This window comes from Triplophysa rosa, linkage group LG21, assembly GCF_024868665.1.
Source record: "Triplophysa rosa linkage group LG21, Trosa_1v2, whole genome shotgun sequence".
Lineage (NCBI taxonomy): Eukaryota > Metazoa > Chordata > Actinopteri > Cypriniformes > Nemacheilidae > Triplophysa > Triplophysa rosa.
This window is the reverse complement of record NC_079910.1, coordinates 6,619,786-6,642,389: the sequence shown is the minus strand read 5'-3', so window position 1 is coordinate 6,642,389 and position 22,604 is coordinate 6,619,786. Positions and strand designations below refer to the sequence as shown.

The 22,604-nt window shown below is 38.6% G+C and overlaps 1 protein-coding gene across 8 annotated transcripts in view; it reads right to left on the bottom strand.

Annotated features, from left to right (window-relative positions):
• Window positions 1–22,604, bottom strand: part of camta1a (calmodulin binding transcription activator 1a) — a 333,393-nt gene extending 310,789 nt beyond the window's left edge. For 4 of the 8 annotated variants that reach the window (XM_057363017.1, XM_057363018.1, XM_057363020.1 and 1 more), the window contains exons 1-3: window positions 22,404–22,603; window positions 18,701–18,802; window positions 885–988 (exon numbers count right to left, since the gene is read on the bottom strand). In XM_057363017.1, the coding sequence (XP_057219000.1) occupies window positions 885–988; window positions 18,701–18,802; window positions 22,404–22,428 (231 nt within the window). In that variant the 5' untranslated portion in view covers window positions 22,429–22,603. Of the gene's footprint in view, window positions 1–884; window positions 989–18,700; window positions 18,803–22,403 lie in introns of all 8 variants that reach the window. The other 4 variants (XM_057363019.1, XM_057363025.1, XM_057363024.1 and 1 more) reach the window with 3 other exon arrangements.

Genomic DNA, 22,604 nt, shown 5'->3' with positions numbered 1-22,604 from the left:
GTACTTAAAACGCATTTCCATATGTAGATTATTAGGTATATGGATTTGTAAGATAAGGCACAGTATGAAACAGCATGCCAGCATCTACTGAACGGCAATAAACAACAAAGCCAAGTTAAACAACTTGATGACTAAAAAAATAATTATTTTTAAAACAGTATACCGCAAAGCCTTGTCTCCTGGGAAAACATTTCAAGAAGTCCTGAAACAGTACAAGAAATACTACTAATCGGTGCAATAAGCGAGAAAGACTGAGTCAGACTCAAAGAAAGATGAACGAGATCGAGATGAACAGACAGTCCAATGAATTTCAGAGCTCTGCTCTAATTTAGCACTATATGAGATCTATCGACAGGATTTTCTCTCTTGTCAACTAGTTAGTATGTTTTAAAAATCATATCTGCCTATTTTCCAGGGAATTCAAACATCTACGAATAAAACTGGTGCTGGAACAGATGGCCAAAAATGATAAACCGTCAAGTTTTCACTTACAAACCGCTGTGCGATTTGCCAGCCCAAAAGCAGAAGAATATGCTGAAATATGAAATGCCAAAACATAAATGTTTTATGTGCAGATAATAAACTACTGCAAATGTGAAAATTAATATACTTTATTAACCTGCTGTTTCCAGAAAGACACATGTCCAGTGTGCAAGAATCACAGTAAGGAAAAAACAGGGTGCTAGATCTAAATCCTCCCGCCGCAAAAATGAGGCAATCAAGCAGTTGCTGCTAATATCCGAACTGACTGCAGAGTCCCTAGTGAAGTTTCTATTAACACATTGTGTCCGTTTCGCTGCCTAAAATAAACAAGGTTTTATCTCTATGAAGTCAGCAGGAGTTAAAAAAAGACAGTAGCAGATGGCGGAGAGAGGTGACCTTACCTCATTGGTGTTCCACCTGTGTCTCTCTTTTGGCAACGTGGAGCATTTTGGTAGACATTCAAGCAACTTTTTGGGCAGGTATATTTTCAAATGTCCATGTTCATCTGCAGAGAAAAAGCACACAAGGTCTTAGAGCGGAGCAGCAGTACGCATTTCTTTCATAAATCAATACATCATGCCAACATACAAGACTTAGTGAACAGGTAAAATAGCAAGTGTATATATTTTAATATTACATCATGATTATCCACTGCGGTTCTTCTGCATCTCTCATACGCGGCACATAACAAGGATCATAAATGAATGGCCGCCAATTATTCCGACCGCAAAGCGCAGCAGCTAACAAGCAATGCACAGAATGAAGGTAAAACGTTTGGATGAATAAAATTCTGAATTAATGGGCCACAGTGCTGCGAGGTAAAAAGAAATATTGTGACATATTGTGATGAGAATCATCAAACTTCAGGTGTTTCGGCGGTGGAAGTCCACTCTCAAAGGCTTAGGGGGACTGATGCTAAGCTTTATTAAGACTTTAACTGCCCAATAAAGTACCAAGCCACCCTGATCCTCACTGCTAGAAAGAACAGTAAAAGCACAAATGCCAGCCAAAGATAAAAGAAAAAGAAAATACAATTTGTTCAGGGGCAATTAAGGCAGGACTATATATCAGGCTTTCTTCTATTCTTACCATGTCTGTCTCTCCTTCCTATTCCTAAGGGCTTGGCAGGCCAGTCAAATCACACCATTTATCTTTCATTGTTAAATGAAAGTTCACTTTCAAGGCAGAATTCCTAAATTACAAAGAAATTGTCTACAACAGTGAATTGAGTCCAATTATTATCACCTTGTTACGACCAACCGCTGATTATATATTCGTCTGTCACCAGTACCCACATGACATTCACATCCCGTTCCAATAAAACCCTCGCAATATGGCAAGATTGTGCAAGGAAGAAAAAGGATTGGGCCACACAGCAGTTGTTCTCCCTGTAAGGGGGAAAGTTTGCTTCTTGATATGATAATAAATCTAAGCTAAGTTACTGTTTGGCTGCAGTAAGATCAAATAAAACCATGTCATAATGACATGAATCAAATGATATAACAGAATTTGAAATAATTGTCATCTGAATGACCTCACAATCTTAATATGAACAACAATGGGGGAAAATCAGACCATAATTATGTCTAGACAGTCATCTACTTCAGATCTTAACCCATTTTAAAACTGTGGGAGAGCACCGACATAAGGACTTTATCAACCGATTTTTCACATTATAATCCTCAGAAGAACACACACACTAGATTGTTCAGCCAGTGACATTATATCATTACAGGACATTATCAAGACACTCACACTGTTACCAAGTCAATCTTCTTTCTCAATACCTCTTTTTAACAAACAAACAAAAAATGAGTAGTGACTAAGTAGACAACATACAGTATCTACTTTAAATTTCCTTTTAATTTTATGGTAGAACAACCAAGCCCTAATTTTATATATCTGAATCGTTTGTGAGCGCAACTCATTTCAATACCAGCACAAAAATAGAGAACCAAGACAATCCAAACAAACACAGTGAGTCAAACCTGTAACATAATATGACTGACTGAGTCACCATCAAAAAGACTCCTTCCACTTTGCTTAGGCTCTAATTGTGACAGAACAATCATTTCTGACGCTGTACCAAGTCGTGTGAATGTGGTTATAGACACACTTGCAAATCAGTCGATTTCCTTCTTCTCTAAGCTAATGCGCTTACACGCCACAGCTCGCGTCATTGATGACATATCAATCTGCTGCAGCCAATTACACCGTCTCCATGTTTATGTTACGCAGTCGGGCTGTTATGCAAAATTTAAATTATCCTGCTATGAAGGCCCCTTTCGTCATATCAGCGCTTCCTCGATCGCGATGACAGAAAATAACCCGTAATGTGAGAAAGGTATTAGCTTTTCTCTGACAGTAGCATCAGCTAAACTGGTTGGTGGTCCTGTTTTGAATCTTTCATGCTTCCCTAGTTGTCATGCAATCAACACTGATATTGCAGACATCTGTATATGTCAGAGAATAGGATTTTGTCATCTGTTTAGACTGAGAAATGTGTGCCTAAATGACATAATCGTATTATAGATCTTCAGTGTTCCATCAACAGCCAAAATATATTAATTCAATGAAGAAACGTTGAGAAAAATCACTTGTCACTGTCATGTCTCCAGATCTGGTTTTACTCTCCATTATTCAAGTAATTATCGTAGGGTGAACTGAATAGAAGTGGTTAAATATGAGAAGCGTCTCTCAGCTGAATATATTGAATATAAACATTTACATTTATTCATTTAGCAGACGCTTTTATCCAAAGCGACTTACAAATGAGGTAAACATCCTCAGGAGTTTTGCAGACTAGTGAGTTTTAGTTTAGAAGCACTGACTTTAACTTGTCCTTCTTGTCTACCTATATATCACCTTTGAAAATGTCTTACAGCGACTGTGCTCAACAAAGCCTTATAGTTTATTCAAGAAATGTGATTCTCTCTCAAGTGTGTTCTTCTTGTTACCTGAACCCTTTTCAATTTGTCTGAGAACCCCAAGAAGACGCGGGCTTCTGTTTGTGAATATAAAACAAAGGCCTGTGTCTCAAGCAGAAGCTGACCAGAAATCAAAGATGCACACTTCAAATGGTAAACTTCATGTCCCCAGTGCTTCTTAAAGGCAAAGTCACCCTGCCTGTCCGTTCTATAACACCTCTATTTTTAATTTGCTCAGATGTTTAGATATCTAAAGCCATAAAAGACAATATTGCAAAATATGGACTTAAAGGATGACTGAAATCTTTAAAGAATTAAAAAGGGTGGGTGAGAGGGGGGGAAAACGGCTCTTTGAAAAGAGTGTAATCCCAGCCTGAAGCAAAGTCCTAACAAAGAGTTTACAGCTACCCGATAATGCCGTGAACAGCAGAGTGGCTCTGCACTGTTCCAGTTGGGGCACAGAGATAATTCTGGAGAATGGGGTAGGCTATGTGCTGATCGCGTCATACACTGATGGGAAAGATTGAACAAGGGTAAATGAGTTTTACTGTGGAGAGCAGATACTGCTATCTGAAATTATTTGACTTGCTCAATTACCATTAGCATAAAACACCTGCTGATGACAACTAGGCACCTTCCCACACACAGAGGAAACAGATTTATCTGTGCAGCAAGCAGTGCCAGTAAAAGGAAACAAACGTAAATCAAAAACACAGCGGCCCAAAAATTAAATGAAACCTCAAAATAGTCTAAAGTATCCTAAAAATAGTTTAATTAGAATGACATTTTAACAAGCAGCAGGTGCATTCTTGCAGTGCGCTCATAATTGCAAATTGAGTTTCTATGCAACTTTGCTGTTAGATATGTAATCACTACATTCATGTTTACAATAAAGAAAGCATACTGGATAACAATGTATATCATAAAATGCCACATCAAACAAAAATATTTGCAAACAAACTACCTATTATCTGGGACATTGCAGCCAAATGGGGTGACACAGTTGTCCACCAAAACAAGCAAGCGACCCCCTCTCGGTTACAAATGTGACAGCCTGCCTTAAATTATGAACATAGCAATAACCAACCAAAAAATGATTTGAGCGCAAAACAAGTTTGTTTCAATGAAGGATATTTACCAGTGTTATCACAACGCAGAATTTCAATGGCGCCAAAACACGAAATAATGTTACATACTTTTACTGTGACTGTAGAAGGATGTAATTGTCCTCAGTGTATGTTCAGGGGTGCATTTAACAGTAAATTCCCTGCCTGACATATAAAATGGGAATGAATTGAGAGAGCAACACTGATACCACAGATTATTGACCCGGCGGGAATTTTAAACAAAGATGCGCTTGCAGGTAACGCAAGACGATTCGCTTCATAACACTCACGTGTGATTGGCTGAATGTGTCATGAACCTGTCCCTCCTGTCCAGAGTTTTCTAGTTTGGTGGACAGGGTCGTGACAGTACCATGTCTTGTGTGTGTGTTGTCGTGTATGTTTTGACATTACGCCACGTGTCTCCTTGTCTCGTGCTGTGGCCCCGCCTCCATGTTTCCCCATCATTATCCCGCTTAGTGTTCATTCCCTTCACCTGCCCCATGTCATGGTCTTCCCTTTAGTGTTAATTCTTCCCACCTGGCCCTTGTCATCACCCTTGTTAGTGTTCACCTGTATCTAGTCCCAGTTTCCTTCTGTCCAGTATCGGTTTGTCTGTTGTACCTTCGACTTGCCATTACGTGCTATCCTATGAGGTTATCCTGTCGTCCAAATTCCCTAGCCTTGTCTTATACACCGTTTGTGAATATTATTGGACTTCCTTTGTTTGCCCATCCCCTGAGGGAAGTGTTTGTGTTTGGTTTTGTTTTGTTTTGTTTTGTTTTGTTTTGTTTTGAGTGTTTTTCCCCATTGTGGGTTTTTATTTTCAGTTTTTTATCAATAAAGCCTTTTTGTGTTAACCCCCATCTGCCTGCGCTTGGGTTCTGTTCACAGATTGTGACGGAATGTTTACACTGATGCCGTTCCGAGTTCCATAAACTTACACAAACGAGAACGTTTATACTTAAGTAGCTTCGAAACCTTCCCCATTCGTTTGTTTCAAATCAGTGATTCGGAGCTCTTATCAGACTTAAAATCACTGTTTCTCAATCAGCTCCCTTGTTCAGTAGTCAGGGCACTGATCAGGTAGTCAGCCATTTTAAGGGCTGTCTCATTCGCAAAATCTTTCCAGTGCACTGAAACATGGTTTTGACTAGAAGGGATACAGCTACCTCCACTGGGCATGCGCACTTCAATGCCGCATAATTTTTGTCACGTGTAAACTGTTGATTAATGTTTGTTTATTATTGGAAGGTTAGGTTTAGGATTGGGGTAGGTGAAGGCGTTAGCTATTGTAATTACAGTATATGGCGAGATTTTGCACAACCACCGGCTGTAGCTGTATCCCTTCTAGCAACAACCCTGTAACATTTGTTCCCTAAAAATTCCCACAATGCACTGCAAAAACCAGGGAGCATTGATGCTCCCCCATGTTCCCTTACCTGAAATCACGTGGCAAGTTTTGAAGACATTTAACGAAATCGCAGGAGCCAACTCAATGAACTTCATGAAACTTTTGAAAAGACAAACGCTTATTTTATGTTATGTATAAACAAACGTTGCTAGACAGGCAGGCAACACAACAGTTAAATTTAATAATCGAACAAATTTGTGCACTTATATGTAACAGAATAATGAAAGTGTTTCTCAGGTTGTTGATTATTACCAGCTGTGAAGTACCACCACACAAAATAAGTGAACATTGTCCCAATGAGAAGGGAGCCAGGGTGCTTTCCAGTGCCTGGACCCGTATACACGATATACTGATTCATGAGCAAGGGAGCTGATCGAGACACATGGCAAGTCATGTGATTCAGCCCTGTGCAGCCCGGTTGGCGTATGACACGGGAAAGTTCCGTGATAACCATTCGAAATCATGAAGGTCTCTTAATATTAATAGTATAGCTAAACTGTGTTATATCGTAACTCAAACCTAGTCTCTGGATACTACAAGGACAGCAAGTCAAACTAGTTGACCATTACATCTGGATGAGCAGGCAAACCCGTAAATTTTCTTCTGTTCGATGCTAGACTATAGCTAACATTATAGCTATAACCAGAGATGGCAAAAGTACACACATCCTTTACTTAAGTAGAAGTACAGATACTCATGTTTAAAAGTACTCAAGTAAAAGTTGAAGTACTGACTAAACTTGTTTACTCAAGTAAAAGTATAAAGTATGGGCTCTAAAATGTACTTAAGTAAAAAGTAGCCAATACTACTACCTGTTTTAGAGTCACGCTCGTACCTCACAACTGAACTACCATTAGTAGAACACAAGCATAAAAAAGACTGATGGAATAAATCTATTTGCCACTACCTAGGTAGTGGAAAAAAACACAAATTTATAATACAATTATGATGTAAGATAAGAGTGTAAAGGACAAGCGTATTGATAATAATTGTGACAGAATTCCCTTTGTCTCAAGTTCTCAACCATAATTTTAGCTATTCTTTGTGTTGCATTCCGCCTTGGTCCGTGGCAGCTTCTTAGACTACTAGCTAGGGATGTAACGATTCACTCAGCTCACGATGCGATGCGATTCACGATTCTGATCTCACGATGCGATTTATTCACGATTTACTCACGATTTATTTTTAAAAAATGAGTTGAAACAAATTAGAAATGAACAACTTCCCTTGCATTATTTCTTAAATGCTTCACGTTTCTTTGCATAATAAAATAATGTTTTATTTCAAATAACAAAAGTAAACTGCGATTTTATAACAAATTAATAATAGAAAAAGTCTCTTTAATATAAACAAACTAATACTGTCTGTGCTTTTCTTGGATTTTTTTGCATTTAAGAAATATCAGCATGTCCACGTTTAGATTTGCAGTGAAAATAGCGGCCCCTGCTGTTCAAAAAATGTATTGCGATTCAGTTCACACCTCAACCGAATTGAATCGTCTCTCATTATAACCGATTTTCAACCGGCTCACGGTGAATCATTACATCCCTACTACTAGCCTATGTCTGCGATGCGTAATAGCCAGGAAATGACTGTTTGGTACTGTGATTGTCAAAACATTTTATAACAGAATTTCACTGCTTTCAATTTTAGATTAACTGTCCTAAATTTTAAGCACAGACCATTCATGGACATATCATTATACAAAGGTTTGTAGACACTTGGGAGATCTTGTCAAAAAGAGAAAACTGAGAAATAAAGAGATAATTAATTAGGCAAGTCAATTGACTTGGTAACCATTACTAGGGATGTAACGATTCACCGTGAGCCGGTTGAAAATTGGTTATAATCAGTGACAATTCAAATCGGTTGAGGTGTGAACTGAATCGCAATACATTTTTTGGACACCAGGGGCCGCTATTTTCACTGCAAATCTAAACGAGGACATGCTGATATTTCTTAAATGCAAAAAAATCCAAGAAAAGCTCAGACAGTATTAGTTTGTTTATATTAAAGAGACTTTTTCTATTATTAATTTGTTATAAAATGCAGTTTAGTTTTGTTATTTGAAATAAAACATTATTTAATTATACAAAGAAACGTGAAGCATTTAAGAAATAATGCAAGGGAAGTTGTTCATTTCTAATTTGTTTCAACTCATTTTGTAAAAATAAATCGTGAGTAAATCGTGAATAAATCGCATCGTAAGATCAGAATCGTGACTCGCATCGCATCGTGAGCTGAGTGAATCGTTACATCCCTAACCATTACTGTTTTTCTCGATTGGTTAAACACATTTAAATTTAAAAACACATTAAATGTTTAGCCTCTTACATTGTACGTTACACTCGTTCAACATTAAAACTGATGTCAGTGTTGCTAGATTGGGTGGATGATTTCCAGCCCAAAGGCTCACTAAAGCCTACTCACTCCAACAAAAACCAGCCCAAAATTTTAACTTCCAAAATAATGTGATAGTATTTTATTGCAATGTCAATCAACGTTGATAAGGATCGTTTTTTATTTCCTTATAATTTTAATCATGACAAGATGAAAAAATATAATAAAAATCAGGAAAATAGATCAAACAGATCAAACAAAGCAAATGCATTAAGAAAATTAGAAAATAAGACTAATAGGATATGTCCAGAAACCACTTCAAATGGCAATCAGGAAATTAGCGCATTTTTGTGCAAAAGTGCCCACTATAATTAGTTCATCGAAAGCAACGCAATGAGCAGGTATTTTTCACTCGTTCATGAACTTAACGCACACACCACGATAGCAAAAACATGCAATTAATACATACTAATTAACAACAATAATGCGCTTACCTTAACGAGCTGCCTTAACTTCTGACAGAACTACAGTACATCTTTCGTGAAGTATATGTTTGTAGAACATGCGAATAGCTAAATAGCTAAATTACATATTTAAAATCTGGTCCTTTGGCGCTAAAAAACCCTACCATTCACGAGTCACCACACATGATGCAGAATATCACGCTCGAGATCTGAGAACAGTTACTCCGTCTTCTTTGATTTGATTGGTCACCGCTTTGCTCTGTAAACAGTAACTCCCGCCTTCTTACATTTGATTGGCTAGTGGCCACCTCACACAGCGCTTCGGCTTTTAGTCAGACCTATCATTAGGTTGAAAAAGTCACGCAATGACAAGAAATAATATTGATTGTGCATCAAATACAGATTAAAACTAAAGTAACGAGCCTGGTTTGAAAATGTAAGAAGTAGAAAGTACAGGTATTTGCGTAAAAATGTAAGAAATGAAAGTAAAAAGTCGTCAGAAAAATAAATAGTGGATAATAAAATAGTGGAGTAAAGTACTGATACCAGAAAAATCTACTTAAGTACAGTAACGAAGTATTTGTACTTCGTTACTTCCCATCTCTGGCTATAACTGATCACTAGTCAGTTTTATCATTTTGCTCAATAAACCCTTGACTTATAATATTATTCCGTTTTAAAAATGTATGTGAAAATATTGAACAGATACTTATCCAAATTACAATATAATATCTTATCGTTTACCTAAATAACTGTTATGAAAAGGTGCCATTCTTTTTTTTTAAGAAAAGTTATTTCCTGATAAAGAAAGATTTATGGAATAGGTCAATAAAAAACATGTTAATCTTGAATAAAGATAAATGTTTAAAGTTGAAAAACATTAACAGAATTTGTAGTAATGGCTGGAATAGGCAAAAGTCTTGTAGTGTATTTTAGCCTTAAGCATTGAAAAAGGTCCTACAGACCTGAACACCACATACTGTAATATTTAAAGTAAACTGATTTAAGCAGTTTGGACTCATAGTCAGTAAATTCTAAACAAATAACTAACCAATCTATATCTGGATAATCTAATTTAAAGGAGTCATATGACATGGCAAAAACAAATATTATCGTTTGTCTTAGATGTAATGCAATGTTTATACACGATTTAAGGTTCAAAAACGCTGTATTTTTCACATACCGTGCATGTTTATAGCTCCTCTTTGCCCCGCCTCTCTGAAACGCGCAGATTTTTTACAAAGCTCATCGCTCTGAAAAGTGAGGTGTGCCATTGGCCAGTTAACCAGTGCGTAGTGATTGGTCGAATACTGCAAGCGTGTGACGGAAATGTAACGCCTCTTACCATATTTGGAATATCAGGTTCCAAAGCAATTGTACTGACAGGTACGCCCACCTTACTTGCATATACATTTGGGTGGTCTTTGTCAAATCATACCACGAACTGACGTAGATTTGTGGGGGTGTGGCTACACGAGGTGTTTCAGGCAGGTCTGGGTGAGCATTCACTTTTAGATAGAATGCATCTTTTGTTCCGACACTTTAATTTAGCAATTTTACATGTCTAATACATGCATGGGCAACACACCAAAGACACAGAAAAACACGTATTCGCGCCATATGACCGCTTTAATAAGGAAAAAACAGAATGCTATAAATTAACAAATGACTATACCAATTTAATATGTTAGAGTTTATTCTAATGATATCTTATGGTAAATCTATATTATTTTATCATATTGTACATTACCTTTATTAGAAATGTAGTTTCAGAGGAGCAACTAGCTACATTTGAATGATTCATTGAAAAAGTGTAATCTTGCACAATAAAATAGAACATTTATGGAGAAAATACAACAATACAATATAGTAAATCAAGCTGGTGAACATTCATTTTGTATTGGTGGGAGGTGGGTTGACAACGGGCCTTGGTCATCTCCAGACAGCCCTCAGAAGCCGATCAGACAGTGTAGGTGGAGCCCTCTCAGCTTGGACAGGATTCTAATACCTGCTCTTCTGTAATAATATCAAACCACATACACATACTTGACAAATACCCAAGAACCGCCACTCATCAGAGCCAACAAACACATTCGCTCAGACACACCCACTGTTAAAATCATCCTCTCCAGAGTGAAATTCCAATCCGTATAACAATTTCTGAATACTAATATAAGCTTCCACACAGGACAGTTACTTCAGTGAGTTACTATCTGTGTGAGAATAATGAAACAGAATATTACTGTGATAAAACAGAGCGAGGGGCCATAATTAAAAGGCAAACATCTCAAATCAGCTGTCCACTGTGTTCGCTATAAATTAAAAGCAGACGTTTATCAGCGTAAAATGCTATTAGGGATATGAAGACAGGTACGAAACTGACTTGTGCGGAATAGAAGCATTTCCAGCTCTGATTAGATGACTGGTTGTTAATTAAAAAGCCCTCATACTAATAAAAAGCCTTTTTAACTCCTCCCAGAGCTCGACTTGAAACACCACTTGAGATGTTTGGGCTATGCTCCTTTTTCACCAAATAAAATGAATGACACTAAAATGAGGGCTCATTGCTCTGCAGTTAAAGGCGATGGAGAACAGTGCAGAATGCTAATTCACTAAAGTTCTAACGCTGGTTGCTTTAATAAAGAGCAGTCTATCAGTGTCAACACGCTCTTATCTGACATTATTGCGGCTCTGGGAGCGGGAATGAGCTCCGGCGTCATAAAAAATAAAAATAAAATTGTGCCGAGTGCCAGGGAACAAACGGCAAAAAACTATTTGCAGAGTAAAAGGGGGATGTTATGTCTGTGGACAGCGGTACCGGGGACCATCTTTGTAAGCCGTGCACATCAACGGGAGAGCAACAGAGAATGAAGTCTTGTCTAACAACCTAGCTGCAGCCGTAACGGCTCTCCTTCCCGCTTTGATCTCGTGGATGCAGACGGCACATCCCGCTGCGCGTCTCCAGCCTCTAATTCCGCCTTGTTTCTCTTATTTTCTTGCCTAAACACTGGTGACAAAGTGGACATTAACATAATTCTGTCTCCTAACCGGTGAGCAACAATTTAGTTGTCAGATCCTAAAGCGCAAGGCAGGCTGAAACCATAGTCTGTTTTCTTCGAAGATGTGCTGTGCTGAGTTGAGCTGGGGGCCAGAAAATGACTATTAAGCTTTGATCAGGGGACGGTATCTCACTAGTCAGGAGTATGAGGAAAATAAGTACAGAAGAAAAAGAGGAAAGCAGGAAAATATAATATACTGTATTGACAAGTGTATTTACTATATAAGTGTGTAAATTGACCTATTCAGCTTATAGAATATCAAGACCTTTTTCTGTTTTTGTGTGATAGCTATAAATAACGCCTGGAACCAAAGTGACAGTGGCTAATGTAAATATCACAAATTGCATCTTCCAAAACATCAGAATCTCTCAGGGTGGTTTCACATTTAGTTAGATTGCCTGGTCCGAACCCGAGTTCGATTGCTCTCCCCTCCTCCTGCCCCCGCTGGACTGCGTTCATATAATTTTATTTGGGTTCGAACCGCGGTTCGTTTCCATCATCAAGCTTGCAGCTGTAACGCTTGTAACGACGACGCATGAGAAGGCGGCAAAATGTATAACATTGCTCGCTTCACTTTTATACATTTATGTTTTTGAACCGTTAGGTTTGTTTCCAAAGCTTCAGTAGGCTACACTTTTGTCTGTCTTACAAATGTACTGAAAATGCTCTTAAGAACGCTGAAGGCTAACAGAAATGAGATATACAGCTCTCAGCTTGGAGCGTTCACTTCCGCGATTTGGTACGATTGCATTCATATCAGCAGCGAACCGTACTGGAGTTCACATGAACCGAATGTGCTAATGTGAAACCGACATCAGTGTAACACAACTACAATTAAAGGGATAGTTCACCCCAAAATTTTAATTCTGTCATCATTTACTCACCCTCGTGTTATTTTAAACCTAGCTTTCATTCCTCTGCAGAACAAAAAATAAGATATTTTGAAGAATGTTGGTAAACAAAAACCATTGGTCACCATTCACTTCTATTGTATGGACGCAAAACCAATGTAAGTCAATGGGGACCAACAGTTTCTGTTACCAACATACTTCAAACTATCAAACCAAACAGGTTTGGAATTACATGAGGGTGAGTAAATGACGGAAGAATTTTCATTTTGGGGTGAACTACCCCTTTAATATGACATTTAATAAATGAGTCCATTCAAATCCTAATGATCTGACAGTGGCTTTACATGTTTTACTTATTTGTAACTGGGTACAGAATGCAGCATATGGGTTGTACCCAATTCACAAAACTGATGGAAGCAGCTATGATAAAAGACAGTGACTAAAACCTTCAGATGACACAAAACTCTCATATTTAGAACTGTGTGTTACCGTGACCATATTAAGCCCTCAAAAACAGGACTCGCAATCACATTCTACTGCTGTGTGACCTCATCCATAAATACGCCATAGAAAAGGCTCAAAAATAGTGAGTGAGATTAGTAGTGGAGGTGGCAGAAAAATGTTTTTCGTGCTTTAGCTTGCCACCCACTCAGAAGGGAATTCTCTCATTAAAGAGGCAGGTAGGACAAAATATACCAAGCAGGGCTTGACACAGCTGAGCCTGCAGACACATGGGCACACAACAAGCTCTTTTTGAACTCAGAACGTCTAACTGTTGGATTGTGGGAGTTTGAGGGTTTTGAGTGGGATGGGCCCCAGTCCAACACTTACTAACTGCAAACACAGTATTTCCCAAAAGACATGTTGCTTTTTGCAAGATCCCTGTAGTGATCTCTTCAAATACAGTAGGGCTTTTCTATTTATTATTTTAGAGATACCGAAGACAACTACTTTCTCAGCTGGTCTGTCCAATTTATTTTGGCCCTAAAACACGAAAGGTATGCCACAGTCTAGCATACATGGAACTGTAAAGCGGCACCAGTGAAATCTAGATACATACTGGTACAACTGGTTCTTTAACCTTTTCATGCATGTATTGACATCGTTTTCAATTTTCTTAAGAGATTGAAAATCAATTTAGTACTTTATTTAACATGTATTTTACAGGAAGAAACTATTGCTCCATTAGAGAGCACATCATGCATTCATGCATAATGCATGTTCAATTTGATGTAAAATATTTTTTAAGCGTAATGAACAAAATTCTTGAACACTATAATTTAATCCATCCTTTGATGAATGTTTGCTGCCATTATCAAGAGAAAATTCTTTTTTTATCAATACGATTTTATTTACTGCCTGATTTCAGCACATGAGCAACATGCACATGACATAAATTGAGTCTTTTAACAAAGTACAACTTAAAATTTGCTTAGATAACATAAAAAGGAGGAATGTTTGTGTTGAAAAACTGACCTAATTTGAATACAATTCAGTAATATTTCAGCCTATTTACCATCTGGTTAAACTGGATTACGGGCAGTTAGCAAATACCTTTTTCTGTGCTAAAATACCACACGAAGTATCACGATTGTTTATTGAATTCACCTCCGACACTTATGCGCTGCTGTTGGTAAGAGGTACCAAGTGTGTCACAGAAGTGGACATATATTTCTGCGGGGAGAAGGCGACTGATCCTGAGATTATCTGAGATGCCACTGCTGAAGGAGACGGTTTAGGAGCTTTAACAATATCAGTCACGCCAGCTTGAGCTAGTCTCACCCTGGAGACAAGTGTGGGTCATGAAACTTGAGAGGTCTGAAAAAACAAATCTAAAATCAATATCATCCACATCGCAAAACTCTCAGCACTCTCTCTCTCTCTCGCTGTCTGTGTGCTTGTGCAGTGAGTGACAATTGCTTTTAATTGTCACTTCCCTCTGCGAGGTCTAGTAAACAACCTCCAGAATAAAAGGTTATCGTCAATGACGTATTAAAACATCAATAGCATGATTCATCAGATTAAACATGATTAAAAAGTCGTATTATTACACAACCTCCTTTTCAGATCTGAGGTCTGTCTGTATCAAAATGTATGAATATATTATTGATTCTTATTTCAATATGCATCCCCCTTGTAACTTGCTGTATAGGCAATTGGCTTTGTTACGTTCTCCACGTAATGAAAACATAAAAGACTCTGGCGTTTCCCCCTGTAGTCCGCCAATAAAATCACTAAACATTAGAAGAGACGATATTCGCAAAACCACTCTCAGCTGCATTATTGATCTATTCAATAGTGATTTAATAAAGCTCTTGTGACCAAATAACAAGAGAAAAGGGGTGAAATAATCAGAGTGTTATTGTGGTAGAACATTTCACAACTTTGATAAAGTACACATAAAATAGGACAATCATAAAAAGATGAGAAGGCTGTGATTCCTTTTTTTAAATGATCTAGTAAAACCCCATCTTTTCCATCATTGAATTCCTGGCTGCTCTTATTGAGCCGTAGCCATTGGGCTATTTGTAAGAAGTCCGCCGTTGCACAAAACCTCTGATCCTGCTATCACAGCTCAACTGATGAACTCAATTTAAACTAAGGACTGGTCGGGCCACACACTTCTCAGGCAAGCTTGTGCTGTCCAGAGATTAGACTGTCATCTAAATTTCACTCCCTGAGAAAAAATGGTTAGCTGCTTTCAGAAGCTTCTGGGGTTTAAGAATAGAACCCATGGTCTGATGTTTTCGCAAATGTAACAAAATACAGAAATATAAGGCATATCGCTGACCAAGAATATCGCTGACCGTGGTTTTTAATGTTTATCCACAGAAGATCAAAGAAGACAAGCTAAAAGTTCTAGTGAGCTCCTTTCAATATTTAGATATTTCTGCGAAAACATTATAGATTAAGAAAAGACAAGCAAAAGGCTTACAGCACAAGCCACAGGCATGTGTTTTTACGTACACGAGGCCCACAAGCAAATAAAACACAGCTGTTAGAAAAGCCATGCAGAATTAGCACAGATGTGTAATGAATTAATGTGGATAGGAACACAGTCTCACAGCAATTCTTATCTACTCCGTTTACATATCTGCGATATTCCTCTCTCTGGCTCTATGCACAGCGGGTTTTTGAATGAGTCTGTCTAATCAAAGAGAGAGAATCACCGCATGAAATCATTAAGATGCAACTTTAAAACCACCGCATCAATAAATCAATGCCTCAAAACAAACCATCAATTTCCTTAAATGGATGTCAATCTAAGGACGAATGATTACCTGGAAAAAGGCCCAAAGCTAAACCACTATTACTCACTATTACTGACTCAAAGTACTTCTACATTGTGAGAAGCCATACCTCGCTATTATCATGAAGGAGAATAAAGAAGCATTGATTGAAGCATAATAGCAAAAGCCTTCTCGAACAACATAATGTTGACTTAATCGTATGCTGCCAATCACGGGCAATCAGTCACACTTAAGGCAGATAGCTGTGAGATAAGGTAAGAAAATGTGTGAGTGACTTAACATCTCTTTAGGCAATCATCTTAAACCTTTTAGACCTGGCAAGCATTACTATAAATGCAGCATGTGACATTGCTTCAGATCTTGAGGATGACTGATTGTATGTTTAACAGACAATCAAATACCAATATAGCCCTTCGCATTTTTATTTGAGAGAAATGTGACTAGCACTTTTGTCATAGAGTAATAGACTTTTGCATTTCATATTAACAATCTTATAAAAGTTTAATGGATTTATTGCAACATTAAACTGATTTGTATGACAGAAAGCCCAATTTCAAATGTGCCATTAAAACTTTGGCCACTAAGTATTCTTTTTTTAGCACCTTTATACATGTATTTTTCGAACTCTGCCAAGAATTCAGGTTTGAAGGGAATAATGCACAATCCAGTCCAGATGCTGGCGCATCCACAGTCATGCAAGAGATTTTTAAATCTCTGTCTTGACACCTGCATTTGCTTTAATGGAGAAATGTGTTTTAATTGACACTTTAATCAGTGCCCTCTCTTTAAAAATAGATTACATCATTTATTTTCCATGCTTTGCTGTTGCATTGAAAAATCAATAATATGCTTGATTAATTGCAAACACTGGTCTTGGCTGAACAAAGGGAACGTGGTGTCTAAGTTAAGGATTACAAACAGCATCATGTAATATTTCAATATCATCTTTTACGTTTTGATGTGTAAGGCAAACTGAATGGGGAAACGGTAATTGTATGAGCAACAAAGTATGAGTTTACTTTATGGAAAATGTGCTATAAGGAGCCAATTATACTGGAAACAAGCCAAACTGCCTAGCGTATAATAAACATAAGAAATCGAGTAGTTACCCTTATTTTATTTTTCATAATGTTCTGAATTTTATGAACGCTCAGACTAGACACATAACATAGCAGTGTTCAGCTGTGTCTGCCCATAGTGCTGTTTGTCAGGCTAGCTATAGTCACTGTGACAAATCACCAGCAGGCAGCCTTGTTAAAAACACTGATGTGGTTTAGTGGGTGATGTCAGAGACTTGGGTACATCTGATGAGTTCTCAGCAGACATTAATGACCAGCAGCACCTGACGCAACCATCACAATTCTGGCTGAGGTTCCTCTTTAATAAATTTGTATGAAAGTTATTTCAGGACTAAATCTAATAATGCCAAAAGTATCTCAGCTGATGACTAAAACCTTGCAGTCTTGTTTCCTAACTAGGCTTGTCAGTTTTTGGCTCTACTCTGACTAAATCATTACCAACATCTCCTATAAAAGTTGTCTGCATTCAGAACAGTGGGTGGCTGGCCTGAATCCACGATTTTAAAGAAGCCCACAACCGCGACTTAATTCAGCTACCAAAGTGCCTGCAACAAACCGAAGAGAAAAACGAGCCTTCTTATGTATTTTCAGCCTCCGCCAAGCTCACCCATCCATGAAAATCCCATCTCGGGAAGAGAGGAGGTGAGGACCTGCGAGCGCGCGCACGCGCGTTCACACACACAGCAGACAGTAAGAGACACGCCAGCAGATCCCCACTAAAGCCCTTTATCCTTATCATAACTACTCCCACAATTACTCACATGAATGGTTTACCTGCTTCTGCCAGGCCATGCTGCATTTTTACTGTCCCAGTGATACGAAAACCTCCGGGCACCAAACATCAACCGGGCTGCCACAGACAGGCACGCACATCGCTTACATCGTGGGACTATGCGAGCGCGAGGGATAGACTCGATACGTAAAGCGCAGGTGGATCTCAGGCAGGCATGCACGCACACACACGCACGCGCCATCTAGAACAATATCGCTTCTGCCGTTTACTTTACATCTCTGGGCATGTTCATTAACATGTTTGAGTTTTGAAGCAGCAAAGACTTACTCCAGCATAACAAGAAAATGAGGCTGATTTAACTTCACTTACAAATTTACACTAAAAAAAGGAACAGCTTTTATTACACAGATCAACCAAATCTTCAGAAGTGTCAGGAGAAGAGATAACCTACCTATTAAACATTAAAACAGTGCCACTTTTAGGGTAATCTGAAATCCACACAGCACATTAAGCCATACTAACATACACATGATCCAAACCAAACAAACAGTTCTTTATGCTTGAAGTATAACATAAAATATGCATGTTTTCTATTCTGAGGGGAAAATGTCTCATCTAGCCTAGACTAATGATTTCAACAAATGGTAAAGCTTAGTATGCAACACACATGCTGTGCTTTTGGATGTGCAGGATGGATGCGTTTTTAAAGGTTGATGTGTACCGTGAGCTTGCATTTGGAGCACAAGGTGTGTCTGGCTCACCCACCCACCATCACTTTCATTTACTGACAGCATTTCTGATTTTGACAACAAACCCCTGTCAAACCGCTGTCTCGTCAATCACGGCAGAAAGCACCAACAGTAAATCCCAAGAGAGGAAAAGACAACAAATGAAATCAAGAGGTAAATAAATGAATCGATGGATGAATAATAGATTAGGCAGCAAGTGGCCCCTTCCAGCAATGCCACAAATGCAATATTAATAAGCAGCTCTTACTGTTCGTCTCTGTGTCATCACTGACACTCTTAGGAGCAGCATGGCCCGAATAACACACGGCTGATCTGTACATTCGATCCGGATTACGGATTTTCTTCAGTCCTTCAGGAAGCAAAGAGAGAGTGGAGAAAAAAAGAATTCTGGGAAAAGTACACATTCCCGGATGTACGACGGCTCAGCATTTTTTACGTTTTACTTTCCCCATGCACATAGCAGGAACTTATAAGACTGTTTACTGGGGTCAGCAGAGTCAGGCCTGCCCAACCCCTGTCAGCAAGACCATGCATCCCAAATGTGTCCATCTTCATGCTGAAGAACACCTCTCCCAAACAATCCGCACCGTATAGCTTCAGAGTTCAGCATGCCTATTTGCTTCTTCCCTTTTTTTATCAAATGCATTTAGGGGTGCATTTAAAGGGATTACTTTGGCCAAAGGTGCTGCCTTGTGGGGAGAAAATGCAGTTTCATTTGCAGGCAAGGGTGATGTGGATGGGAAATGCAAAGGCAAACTCTGTTTCCATGTAACTAGAGACTGCATGCATATTTTTATAACACTGATGAACGTTCGCTGGATTTAACAGAGAATGCTAATTGATTTGTTGAAAATGCCTAATATTGTGAGTGTGTGTACCTGCTCTTGTGTTTTTTCACAAAACTCTTCCATCTTACTAATAAATCTTTAGGTGCTGAAATAAACAGTAAAGAAACAGCCCCTAACGGCTAGCAATAGGGGCAGCCATCACATTCATTGTGGTTCCAGGGCTATTTGGCGAGGCTCGATTTTGTCTGCATTTTAGTAAGCTGCACCAATCGATAGAGTTAATGTGTGTTTCTGTGCGAGGCAGGTAGGGAAGGATGAAGACAAGGATCTGAAAGGATCTGTCACGGCTCCCCAGGAAGAGGTGGCATCCCTATCTATCCCTGCCATACTAATTCAATTAAAGCAGAAAATCTTAAAGCATATCCACAAACTAAGAACTGTGGAACAAGTACTATGCAGAGAACTTGAAAAGGTAATTTGCTAAGGAATGGCTCATTATGTCAATGACTGAACAGCTTTTAGCATTAATACCCTTTAAAGTGCTTGCCATGTATGACAGGTGGTTGGGCCTGGAGACATCAGCCAAAACGTAAAGTCGTTTCCAAGGTGAAACAAATTAATATTTTTGATGAAAGATTACAAAGACTTCAGAAAAACATGCACTGATGGATCATTCTCAAGTAAATAAGAAAGTTAATAGGGTTTTGATGTCAGTTTGACTTTAAATAGCTGTCTAGAGAAAAAAGGCTATCAACATGTTTACATGTGCAGCTTCATAATAGATCCCAGCCCGCCACCACCAACCCCACCTTCCACAGAAATATTCCCAGTTTTTGGGAATTTAAAAAGTGAGCTGGGTCATATCAGGAGACAGGAGAACGCTATGGGGTGTGTGAGACATTAACCATGTTTTCATAGCAGCCTCCAGCTAAGAACAGCCTGTCCTTATGTGCAAAAAAACCCTGCCAAATAATAAGGCCCTGGAGAACAGCGCTCTATGCAAACACTTTAAATGCTTCAAGGACAAAAGGTTACATTACAGGCAACAATCAGTGCTAAAATGGCATGCAGCATATACAATGGCAAATTCACCTGCTGAAAGTCTGTAACCTACAACGTTAATATAAAGCACGGCAAGCTATATCTGATCCTGAAATTAGTTAGTTAATATAGCATGATGCTATATTAAAATGGAGGTGTGGAGCACTGGCTCCTCCCCCAAACATTGACCTGACAAGTATGACAAAAATAACTGAACCCATTTTGCGACAGGAGTCACAGGTTGGGGTTTCTAAAAAGCTCTTGGCAACTGAGATGCAATATCAGAAAGCAGGCTGGTGTGAGACACATTACATGATGTGTTTTGTTTGCATCTGAAATGTACACAAACATGCAGAGATTGGCAAACACATGCGTAGACACACAAGCACACACATAACACAATGCTAGTTTAGGTAGTTAGCCTCTGTGCTGTGCTGAAAACAAAGGTAGATGTATATTTATGGTAATGCCAGTAGACTTAGCTGACAGTATTAAAAATATAACAGTGATTACTTAAGAAGCTCAATATCACCCCCCTGTGGATCGTAACTTGTTCAAAACCCTGGATTTGTCTGGAGCAATATTATTGATGTCACTAATATTAGGCTAATATATTCTATATTTTATTGTGCATAATTTATTACTTGGGAGTGAGGTTTAGTGATGAGATTTTTGTTGCAGCTTCCACTAAGCCATTCAGCATCATGAGCAGTTAAGAATTCATCAGCGCACTATGAATTATCCACCCGTTTTCCTGCCTTCAAAGGTTCTTCAAAGGTTAATTTGTTAACTATGAAACACCGTGTTACAATGATTGTATCCGCTTGAGTCAATCGTATAATTACAAGATATCTGTTATCATGATTCGACTATTATTAGGTTTATTTAACTCAATGTCTCCACCTTGTGGCTAATAAAGCATTGCTGGCTTTGATCTGCTATTGAAGGTGAATTGCAAACAAAATATCCTCGCAACTAATGATGACTTTTCCAAAATTCCGTTATTCATAACCATATTTTTAATATTACATGAGTCATGCAAGAGAGGAGACAGTTTGACGTAGCTATTTCAAATGCGAATCAAATGTAATTATGTATTAGCCAATGACTAAACTAAACCAATGCTGAATGATAATAATAATAATCAAAACATCTATGTCATAATTCAGACATATTCATGCCTTATAAAGCTTTACTATTATAAATTGAAATCATAGCCTAATCTACGGGTGTCTTTCGACTCGTTCGTTTTAGAGACAAACCTAAAAAGTATTTTATAACAATATCTAAAGGATGGCTCGTGTATGGTCTTTAATGACAAATCTTCTCATTTCCTTGCAAAACAAACGGGGGGGAAATGTTACCTTTTTATCTATCAAATACAAAATATGCACAACGCTAACGTTAAACGTCCTGATCTGCAAACATCTGATTTCAAGGTTATTCAACTATTCAGTGATTTAAATTGTTGTCTTTATGTATGTCTATCTGGGCTAATGGGGAGGAGTGTTTAGAAAGACTACGTCCTTGAAACAAATAAAAATATATATTGTTATGACCGAAAATCACACAAAAAAAACTTAAAATAAGGTCAGCTGGACGCGTAAAACTGTCTGGGAGAAAAATCTACGGTCAAACAAGATTACCAGCACTATTTTTGAAATTCCAGGCTGTATGATATTTTGGGTCAAACTACGATCTACAGAACCCGCCAACTCCGAAACAATTTACGCGACCGAGGAAGCTTTATAAATCGAAAAAAGAAGTTGGGAATCGACAACCGCCGCGAATAACAAGTTTGGCTTTGAGCGCGACCGTTAGGCTGAGGGAAACTGAGCGCGAGACGGATTTCTGTTTATTTTCAGAGGTTCTCGCGCTTTTGCTCCTGTTTGTTTTTAAATACATGTAATGCACGCTGCTGGCTAGCTATCGATGCTGGCTAGGGTGATGTGATGTCTCCGTGCTGGAAATACGAGTGTGTCAGGATGAACACAGAGGCTTTACAATCCCAAAAGCTCCTCGGTTCTCAACTGGCGGCTCTCCCCTGCCTGTCGCCAAATTTTTCCCCTCGCACACTCCTGTCGTACAAGTAAAAAAATATCCCCGATGTTTCTCACTTACCTTCCGGCTTGTTTTCGGCAGCCATTTCCCCTCCGCGCGCCACATCCTCCTCCTCCTCTTCACGAGCGTTGGGTACCACGCGCGTTCACGCAGAGGACAGCAGCATGAGAAGGGACTGGCGAGGCAGAGGCGAGCCCAATCAGAGCGCACTCACCATTGGCTGTCGGACTATGACTGACCATGTTGTTCTGAAATGGTTTG